General features: G+C 38.4%; 1 protein-coding gene and 1 long non-coding RNA gene across 2 annotated transcripts; both read left to right on the forward strand.

Annotated features, from left to right (window-relative positions):
* The first annotated feature begins 1,314 nt into the window (after positions 1-1,314).
* Positions 1,315-2,616, forward strand: LOC139712288 (uncharacterized). Its single transcript, XM_071624128.1, has one exon. It carries the CDS (start codon positions 1,315-1,317, stop codon positions 2,614-2,616), a length of 1,302 nt encoding a protein of 433 aa, XP_071480229.1.
* Positions 2,617-5,235: 2,619 nt separating this feature from the next.
* On the forward strand, positions 5,236-8,829 carry LOC139712289 (uncharacterized). The gene is made up of 3 exons (XR_011709560.1): positions 5,236-5,974; positions 7,119-7,184; positions 8,547-8,829. It is a non-coding gene; the product is annotated as an uncharacterized lncRNA (long non-coding RNA).
* The last annotated feature ends 1,988 nt before the right edge of the window (positions 8,830-10,817 follow it).

The following is a 10,817-nucleotide window of genomic DNA, read 5'->3' on the forward strand; positions in this document are numbered from 1 at the left end:
ACCATAAGTATGTGGCATTGAAAGTAAATTGAGACTTCTCAGACTTTCATGACATTTCTTCTGTTCCCCAATGTTAATTAAACATGTAAATAATTTGTTTCCCTCCCTGTTTTCTTTTCATTAAAATTTACTTTTCCCAGGGTTTGGTTTCTTTCAATTGTTAGATAACTAAGTGTGGTCTATCAGTAGATTCTAGTTCCGTGGGGGGGGGGGGGGGGGGGGGGGGGGGGGGGGGGGGGGGAGGGGGTGCTGTAAAAGAAAGAAGCAAATATTTAAAGATTGATGTGTGTTGTGTCTGGTATCATGTCATAAAGTGACTTATAGAGATGACTCTTTATGGGGGGTATTAATAGAAATAGGTGATAATTATGAGGAGACATTCCTCAGCTATTTTCAGATCCAGCTTTGCTTGGCAAAATATTTCATTTTGATTATTGCATTTGCATTTACTTTGTGTTTTATTTGTTTCCATAGGAAGAAAAAGATGATGATGATGATGATGCTGACCCAACATGGGTGAATCCAAGTGGAGTCAGCAGTGATGATTGTGATTCTGATGTCTTTCCATATCGCTTACCGCGTACATCCAGAGCAGCTCATCCATATGAGGCTAATACTAGTCAACCTGGCTTTACACATAGGTCAGAATCAGAAAACTATGCTGGAAATCAAGAGATGGACATACCGTGTACATCCAGAGCAGATCATCCATATGAGGCTAATACTAGTCAACCTGGCTTTACACATAGGTCAGAATCAGAAAACTATGCTGGAAATCAAGAGATGGACATACCTTGTACATCCAGAGCAGATCATCCATATGAGCCCAATACCAGTCAACCTGAATCAGAAAACCATGCTGGAAATCAAGAGATGGACATGGCAGAGAAACCTCAGGATATCAAGGTTCTAACAGCAAATAATGCAACTGGAAGGAAGTGGGACAAACGTCACTTTTGTGTCTTTTGTGAAAAAGACACACCAAAATTTGCCCGACACATTGAAATGCATCATTCCAATGAAATTGAAGTGAAAAGAATCATGGCACATCCAAAGAAGTCAAAGAATAGGCATAATTTACTTGAGATTTTGCGCAATAAGGGCAACCATTCTCATAATCTTCAAGTTCTAAGAGAAGGAAAGGGTCTGATCATTCCTTACAAACGACCAACATATGAAACAGCAGTGAAAGACTTCTTGCCTTGTACTCAGTGTTTTGGATGGTTCATTAGGAGTGACCTATGGAAACACAGAAAGAAGTGTGTTGGAAGCGAAATAAAGGAATCTGGAAGTTTTCAGTCTCAATGTTCCATGATGCTGCCAATGCCAAAAGAAGTGCCTGTAAGACTTCGGGATGAGGTCTTCCGTCGAATGACTCATGATGATGTTAGTTTGGCAGTGCGGCATGATGATTTAATCATAAAGCTAGGTGCACAACTTCTGTCAAAGTTCCAGGATTCAGAAAACCATTACAACTATGTTGGACAAAAGTTGAGGGAAATGGGTCGGCTACTCCTTCAAATGAGATCTATAAGACCAGGCATCAACTGCTTGTCTGAGACCATTGACCCACAGGTGTTTGATGATGTGGTCAGAGCTGTCAACAATATAGCAGGCTTGGATGAAAGCTCAGGGAAGTATAAGACACCTTCACTAGCGCTGAAAGTAGGACACTCACTCAAAAAGTGTGCCAGGATTCTTATGGCTGATGCACTGAAAAAAATGGACACAAGTCAGAAAGAAAAGGCTGAACAGTTTGGTGAACTGTGCTCTATTGAATGGGCTGAGAAAGTTTCAACAGGTGCCCTCAAGACTCTGTACGCAGCAAAGAGGAACAGACCAACAATAATTCCTTTGTCATCTGACATACAAAAGGTGCACAAGACCATCCAGGGCCAGGTGCAGGAGTCAATGGCACACATCACAGCAGGTTCTGTAAGCAGGGAAGATTTCTCCAAGTTGGGTCAAGCTATGCTTGCCCAGACTGTCCTGTTTAATAGGAAGCGTAGTGGAGAGGTGGAAAGGATGACAGTAGAAAACTACAAAAAACGTACTGGAGAAGTCAACAAAGACGTTCTACAGGGCCTCAACAAGCTTGAAAAGGAGCTTTGCAAGAAACTGTCAAGAGTTGAAATACCCGGAAAGAGAGGGAGAACAGTTCCTGTGGTTCTGACGAAGGGAATGAAAGAAGCACTTGATGTTTTGGCAGATGAAAACGTTAGGCAAGATGCTGGAGTCCTAGAGTCCAATATGTACCTGTTTGCACGCCCAGGTTGTACCACACCGTATAGGGGTTGTGATGCTGTGAGAAAGTGTGCTCAGTCGTCTGGAGCAGAACATCCAGAAAACATCACATCCACTCAGCTGAGGAAACATGTGGCGACCATGTCCCAGATATTATGTCTGAAGGACAATGAACTGGATGTACTCGCCACCTTTATGGGCCACAACATTCAAGTACATAGAGAATTTTATAGATTGCCCGAGAACACACTACAGGTAGCTAAGATCGCAAAAATACTGCTGCTAATGGAAAAGGGACAGATGAGCGAGTGTTCTGGGATGTCCTTGGACAGTATCAATGTCAATCTTAATGGTGAGTACAAGTATTCTTAAACATCTTTATTCCAAAACACTTTTCATTCTGATATACGAGTACAACATTAATCCACAGAGGCTTATTCATATATGCTGGAAGTATACATTCACCCGCATGTTCCTAGAGTTGTGGTAGTACAGCCCAGTGTAGTGAAAAAAATATCCTGGTTCATTCGATGAGGAAAAGGGAGGGGGAAGGTATCTAGAAACCCATGGAATGATTTTTGATCCAGTTTAGTTCTTTAGATCTATTGACAGTCACAGTAACACAGAGGTACAAATTTCAATGTCTGGGAGTATGACATCTTTTTAAGACATTGTACAGGAAATGATCACACCCACTTTTCGAAAGAGTGCTGAAAGGCAGTGTTTTAGTATTTTTCTTGTAAAATATGCATAGAAGAAAAACATACGTGAGAGAGAGAGGTGTGCCACTTTTGTTTCTCATTCCCACTCAGTTTCTTCGACTCTTTTTTCCTGTAGTAGCGTTGCAGCTCATCGCAGATATGTTGATTCAGTTGCATTTGTTGCTGAGCTTGTTGTTGTCTGTACTGGCTGATCTGACTCGGTTCAACATAGTCCATCAAGTCAAGACTCTCCTTGATCTTCCTGAAGAGTTCATACTTCTCACACCCTTGAACCAGAATGTAGAACGTCTCTTTGTCCTTCTTCGCCTTCTTTGAGAAAGATGTAACGCCCACCACTAATGTCACTTTGCTCCAACCTCTCGAGGGGTTTACTATTTCTTCTGAGGTGCTTTGGACCTCTCAAAGGCTTTCTCTTCCGTTTTCCAATCCCTCCCTGGGCAAGCGCACACCCTGACATCCAACACCTGACGTCCAAGGATATTCCCACTCTTGTTGTCTAGTGTGGAGACCAGCTGGATCTTTCTCCTGTTGAGCCCACCTACACATGATGTAAAACATTTGAAGGTGAAGAGGTACTTGGAGTACTCTGTGCCCACTTGAGGTGCGGTGTATAGGGCCACAAGGCTGTGACGTCCAGAGGAGAAATCTGTATAGTAGGCTGTTGAGGGATCATTTAACATAATTAGAATGACAGCTACTGAAAGTGCCACATACCGGAGAATTGTGCTTTAAGTAGGTCAACCTTTCTGAAGTCAACTGTCTTTCTAAAATTTGAAACATTGGACAAACCCCCTCTCCCAAGTCTCTCATCTCTCTATTTTCACTGCAGAGTCGTGTGAAGAAGACGATGCCCCTGATGGAGATGTTCAAGAAGATGACCAGTCAAGTAGACGTAAGTTTATTTAATGGGCAATTCCACGATAACACTGTGACACTTTTGATTAGATTTTCACTCAATAAATGTAAATAATAAACAAACAGTGAGACTTGAGAACAAAGTTTTATTGTGTATCTATGACTATCATCACAAGCAACTTTGAAAAGAAAAGAATGAATAAAACTTCACAGTGATAAATGAGTTATGAGCTATTAATTAGTACCATAACACCATGACGCAAAATGGACATGGATATTTGCGCACTTGATTTTCTGTCCAAACTCTGTGAAGTTAATGAACATTTTGAAAACATGGTAATGTTGAATGGGTGTATCAGAGACTCAATGACAATAACCAAGTAGAACCCAGTGAAAGAAAATTTTGATTGACAGTAGAATTGTGACTTAGATTATAACTAAGTGCACAGTAATACCGTGACTGTAACAACGTGACTTCAACAAAGTGTGTACAAACTGTATGTAAAATCTTATTGTCGTACTCACAACTCATATATTTTTCCCTGTAGGTAGTTAGAAGCAATCATTTACAGTGAATGTTTGACATAGCTGTGTAACACGTCAAGATAAAACAAGACATGATTGAAATTATAAATCAGTAATAAAAAAACAAATAAGGTAAACTTTGAACTGTAACACTGACACTTTGATTAGATTTTCACTCCATAACTGTATTAAAATAATAAACAATCAGTAAGACTTGAGAACAATGTTTTATTGTGTATCTATGACTATCATCACAAGCAACTTTGAAAAGAAAAGAATGAATAAAACTTCACAGTGATAAATGAGTTATGAGCTATTAATTAGAACCGTAACACCGTGACGCAAAATGGACATGGATTTTTGCGCACTTGATTTTCTGTCCAAATCTGTGAAGTTAATGAACATTTAGAAAACTGGTAATGTTGAATGGGTGTATCAGAGACTCAATGACAATAACCAAGTAGAACCCAGTGGAAAGAATTAATTGACAGTAGAATTATGACATAGATTATAAATACATGTTCTGTAACACAGTGACTGTGACACCATGAGTTCTGAAAAGTGTGTACAAAACGTATGTACAATCTTATTGTCATATTCACAACTAATACATTTTCCCCTGTAGTTAGTAAGTAGCGATCAATTACAGTGAATGTTTGACATAGCTGTGTAGCACTCCAAGATTTAAAACATGACATGAATGAAATCATAATCCACTTATAAGAATAACAAAATAAGTAAAACTATGCACTGTAACACTTGTAAAATATGCATAGAAGAAAAACGGACGAGAGAGAGAGAGGTGTGCCACTGTTGTTTCTCATTCCCACCCAGTGTCTTCGACTTATTTTCCTGTAGTAACGTTGCAGCTCATCGCAGATATGTTGATTCAGTTGCATTTGTTGCTGAGCTTGTTGTTGTCTGTACTGGCTGATCTGACTCGGTTCAACATAGTCCATCAAGTCAAGACTCTCCTTGATCTTCCTGAAGAGTTCATACTTCTCACACCCTTGAACCAGAATGTAGAACGTCTCTTTGTCCTTCTTCGCCTTCTTTGAGAAAGATGTAACGCCCACCACTAATGTCACTTTGCTCCAACCTCTCGAGGGGTTTCTTCTGAGGTGCTTTGGACCTCTCAAAGGCTTTCTCTTCCGTTTTCCAATCCCTCCCTGGGCAAGCGCATACCCTGACATCCAACACATGACGTCCAAGGATATTCCCACTCTTGTTGTCTAGTGTGAAGACCAGCTGGATCTTTCTCCTGTTGAGCCCACCTACACATGATGTAAAACATTTGAAGGTGAAGAGGTACTTGGAGTACTCTGTGCCCACTTGAGGTGCGGTGTATAGGGCCACAAGGCTGTGACGTCCAGAGGAGAAATCTGTATAGTAGGCTGTTGAGGGATCATTTAACATAATTAGAATGACAGCTACTGAAAGTGCCACATACCGGAGAATTGTGCTTTAAGTAGGTCAACCTTTCTGAAGTCAACTGTCTTTCTAAAATTTGAAACATTGGACAAACCCCCTCTCCCAAGTCTCTCATCTCTCTATTTTCACTGCAGAGTCGTGTGAAGAAGACGATGCCCCTGATGGAGATGTTCAAGAAGATGACCAGTCAAGTAGACGTAAGTTTATTTAATGTATCTTAGAGTTACACCTTGTTTGCACACCATCCTATTACTGATATTCAGTTACTTTTATATTTATATTGCATCTGGCATCATTTCTTTTTTTTAAACAACTGTGTCCTCATGATATTCAAATTAAAAGAAGTTAAATGTACCTAGAAATACATCTACTGACATCACAGATATTTAACTGGTTAGTGTAGTGTTTGGTCAGTAATCCATATCTCAAGGTTTCTCAAAGGAATTTGTGTCTTCCAAACTTCTTTATTATATATTCTACTTCATTTTTTGCCAATAAAGTATTTCATGAAAACATTGTACTTCATGAAAATATGGGTGTATGGTGGGTATCCCTATGTCTACATGTAACATATCATAAGCTGAAATTGAGTAAACATGTTATTAGTAATGTGTCATGCTTAATCTTATTTTGCTCTTTCTGTTATCTTGAAGAATGTATGCATGGCCTAAATTTTGTATGCCTTCGCCCACCAAAGGTGGGTGCTGGAGGGATTATGTTTTCGGGTTGTCCGTCCGTCAGTCTGCTGTCTGTCCGTCCGTCGCGTTTTTGTTCTCGTGATGACTTCAGAACCATTTGACGAATCAACTCCAAACTAGGCTCATGTATGCATATGGGAGGAACAATGATCTGATTAGATGAGTGGGTCTCAAGGTCAAAGGTCAAAGGTCATAGAAGTCATATACATAAAAATGGGTTGTTCTCACAATAAGTTAACCATTTGACGGATCAACTTCAAACTTGGCTCATGTATGCATATGGGGAGGAACAATGGTCTGATTAGATTTGAAAGTCATGAGGTTAAAGGTCAAGGTCATAGATGTCACTGTATACATGAAAATTGCCCTTTCTCACGATAATTTAAGAACCATTCGATGGATCATCGTCATATATGGCTGACACGGTGTCATTTGAATAAGACCAATTTCCTACTTTAAATGTATCCTGATACATTTCCCATAATTAAAAGTGATATTCATGCACACTGGAGTGGTATGGTGCCATGGTATATTATTTGTAGTAATCTCAGATATTAAATGCAATAAACAGCATTAAGTTGTGTGGAGTGATTTAGTTGGCTATAAGATTGTACTTTGTGTTGCAACTATTTTTTTTTTCTAGAGCCCTCAGATGAGAGGGATGGAACTAAGTTAAGCAAGAGCCATGGAATTGGAAAGAGATCAAGAGGTAACTATTAGTACATATTTTTCTGATGGTCCTATTTCAACTTGGAAAAAGTTAAAAGCAAAGAACATGTATTTAGAAAGTTTAATAGAAAAGTACGAATGAATACAAAGTAGTCCAATTAATATCTGGGGGAGGGGAAATGCTTTTTCATTGGCTTTTAAAAGAGGTGCAAAAAAAGGCACAATAGAGAAAGAAAAAGAAGAACGGAAGAGAAGTTATAAATTCAACAATGGAATGTCCTCCTTTGTATAGGTGAAAAATGTCTGTGTCATATTTGCAGTTTTGATGCCCTCATACTTTGTGCGAACAAGCACTGTGTTTTTTCTTTGCTGTTTAATGTCCTCATACATTTATGGCAACAATTTCTGTGTTACATTTCTGTGTAAGGTCCTCGTACATTTATGCATACTAGTTCTGTGTTTCATATGTAACATTAATCCAAACAAGAACTGTTATTTTTGCAATGTAATATCCTCATGCATCTATGGAAATAAGTTCTGTGTTACATTTCTGTGTAAGGTCCTCGTACATTTATGCATACTAGTTCTGTGTTTCATATGTAACATTAATCCAAACAAGAACTGTTATTTTTGCGTTGTAATGTCCTCATACATTTATTGAAATAAGTTCTGTGTTACATTCACAGATGAATGTCCTCACAAAGTTGTTCAGTAAAGTACTGTACTACATTAGGAATACAGAATTTCTACACAGACACATGAAATTTTGTCCCAAATATTTCTCTCGCCTGCATAGTAGAAGCGAGACATAGGCGCCGTTTTTAAATGGCGGCGTCATCGACATAAAAAAACCTAACCTAAGGTTAAGTTTTCGAATTTTTAACATAATTTAGAAAGTATGCACATGCACATTCTATACAACTTTTAGGGATATTAAAGAATTTGTGTGATATTTCCATGTCACAAAGTCAAGAATGTTGCCATGAATTGCATAATGCAGGGGAGACTGCCAGTTGCACTCCACTTGTGCTAATTTATATGATTTTTTTTTTTTTTTTTAATACCACAGCCAAACTAAATTTGAAGGAGGTGTATAGGGATCAGCGTGTGGTTGGTCGGCTGGTCCGTCCGATGCAAATCTTCTTCCTCAGTTTCTGGGCAATGCTCATAAAATTTGGCACACACATTGGTCTTATGGTGAAGATATGCAAGACCTCTTTTTTGAATGTGTCAGAAACTGCATTGCCATGGTAACGGCATATGGCAATAAATCAGGTAGAAATATTGCGGATCGAACTACTTCCTAATTTTTCAAGCAAGACGTCATGTTTTAATGTGTTGGAAACTGCATTGCCATGGTAAATTAATGTAGGATATTAATGGGTTGTTTTTTTCTTCCCAGAGCTCTCAGATGAGAGCGATGGACCGTGTGGGACTATGAAGCCAAGCAGGAGCCATCCTGTTGCAAAGAGATCAAAAGGTAACCATTACATGTAGTTCATATTTTGCTGGTAGTCCTATTTTAAGGGGGTGTATTTACTTATCTCTCGGTCAACCCAAAGGTGGTGCCAGAGAAATTGTTTTTAGGTTGTCCATCCATAGATCCATCAGCTTAACCTAATCTCAAGAACTGTTTGAGATTAAAACTTTGAACCTGTTCAAAGCATGTATCACCCTGGGAAGAAAATCTGGAGATCTAGAGTATGAAGGTTAAAGGTCACAGGTCAAATTTAAAGAAATTTCAGGTTATAGCTTCTTTAACCCGTTGCCTATGGGAACCGGGTGGGCCCTGTACAAAGTCTATGGGGATTTACAGAATATAGTAGTGAATGGGTTAATATGATATGTCAAGGTAGTGAAGAGTCAAGACAACATACCTGTCGCGCTATGTTCAGGTTTATAATTCTATCACAGTTAAGTTACGTGTGAATACACAGAAAGTTGACTCAGACGTGAATCCATTTTGTTTGTATTAATCTTGAAGACCTTATTGGAAGCAAAAATTTGAATTGACAAATTAAACACTAATGGAATGCTTGTAAGCTACAAAATACAACAATGCAAGTTTCATGCATTTTCACGGATTGCCAGCCGAGTATTTACTTTAGAACTCAAATTCACAAGCTCTGAAGATGGGCTGTATTGCATTGTACATCAGCCAGAATTCTCTGACATCGTCTCATGAGAACTAAGGTGTGATTACTTGCGTTAGTATTGTGTTTGTTTACTAGCCGGTTTCACGCAACTTGCTACAACCAATGACGTCACAGGCTTTGGAAAGGAAAAGACGACTGGTTTTTGCCATTTCTGGTCGCTAGGAGGTGCATATGAAAATTGTGACTGTAATTAACATATTTGAGCATTATAGATAAATTTCTTCTTACATTTAAGTTCTTTAGCTCACAAGCTTTCTATTGATTTATAATAAGCCATTCTTTGAGGTTCTACTATAAAAAATTCAAATTCTTGATGTGGAAAATAAAAAATAATCCATTTTTTCAATGTAAAACCAATGTAATCACAGCCTTGCTCTCTCATGACATGATGTCAGATAATTCTTCTTCTTCTTCTTCTTCTTGGTAAGCCCACGTCCTTCACTGGAACATGTGAGGGGTGCAATGAAGCCTATATTTGAAGCTCGCATATTTTAGTGTTGCTGAAGCAAAATGCTCAGCTGGTAAGCGGTGAAAATGCACGAAACTTTCATTGTTGTATTCTACTTCTTAGCTTTCTACTGATTGGTTTTGCTTCTGAAATGGTCTTTAAAGAATACTGCATGGACAAATTACCGCCATTTATTTTGATTCTTTTACCAAGCTTAAAATACACCACACTATTAGTAATTCAAGTGGGACAATATAGGGGTTTGAAAAAGGTCAAGTGAAAAAATGATGAAATAATACCTACCAACTGTACCTGTTTGACAGAGACAGTCCCTATTTCTCGGGTTAACAGGAAGAGCAAATTTCACCCTTCACAAACTTTTTTTGTAAAAAAAAAAAAAATAGATAAAAATTTGTCCATAGTAATGTATAGGGAATTCAGGAATGTCCCAGTGTTTGACATTTTCTGAATCATTTGTCCCAGTTCCTTGGTTCCATGGTTTGCACGTACATATATGTGACATCTGTACATTACTAAGTAAAACAGATTTTGAAAAGTTTTCAATTTTAGTCGAATTTTTGCATCACATGTGGCTGTCCTGAAGTTATCAAATACGTACGTGAATTCTTTTCACTCACCTACAAAAGCTCTTCTTTTCTTTTTCTTTTTTTCAGCTGAACGTATTACCTGGACAACAGCCCAACAGCATGCTGTGGACACATTCTTCAAAACAAATTATAGGACTTTCAAAGTCCCAGGGAAAGTAGAATGCATTGAGTGTCAAGAGAAATATCCTGTACTTGCGAAACTACCCTGGACTAAGATTAAATACAGGGTTTATAACATTATCAAACAAAAGAAACTAAATTCTCATTGAATTCCTCTTAACTCAATGAGGAAAAGAATACAAGAGCTATATATGTACACACACAAAGATATGGGTCGCAATTATTAGGGATCACCATGATGAAAATCGTAGCTGCAAGAAATGGTTATGTGTATAAACTTCCATTGAATTATCAAACCATGAACAAACATTCCATGCACAATTGCAAATGTTTTGCATGAC

The sequence above is a fragment of the Diadema antillarum genome, unplaced genomic scaffold (genome assembly GCF_040938485.1).
Source record: "Diadema antillarum isolate AM-2024a unplaced genomic scaffold, OU_Dant_1.0 seq00001787_RagTag, whole genome shotgun sequence".
Lineage (NCBI taxonomy): Eukaryota > Metazoa > Echinodermata > Echinoidea > Diadematoida > Diadematidae > Diadema > Diadema antillarum.

Excerpts from the sequence above, each read along its gene's own strand:
- LOC139712288 (XM_071624128.1), top strand. The coding sequence starts at position 1,315 with ATGCTGCCAATGCCAAAAGAAGTGCCTGTAAGACTTCGGGATGAGGTC.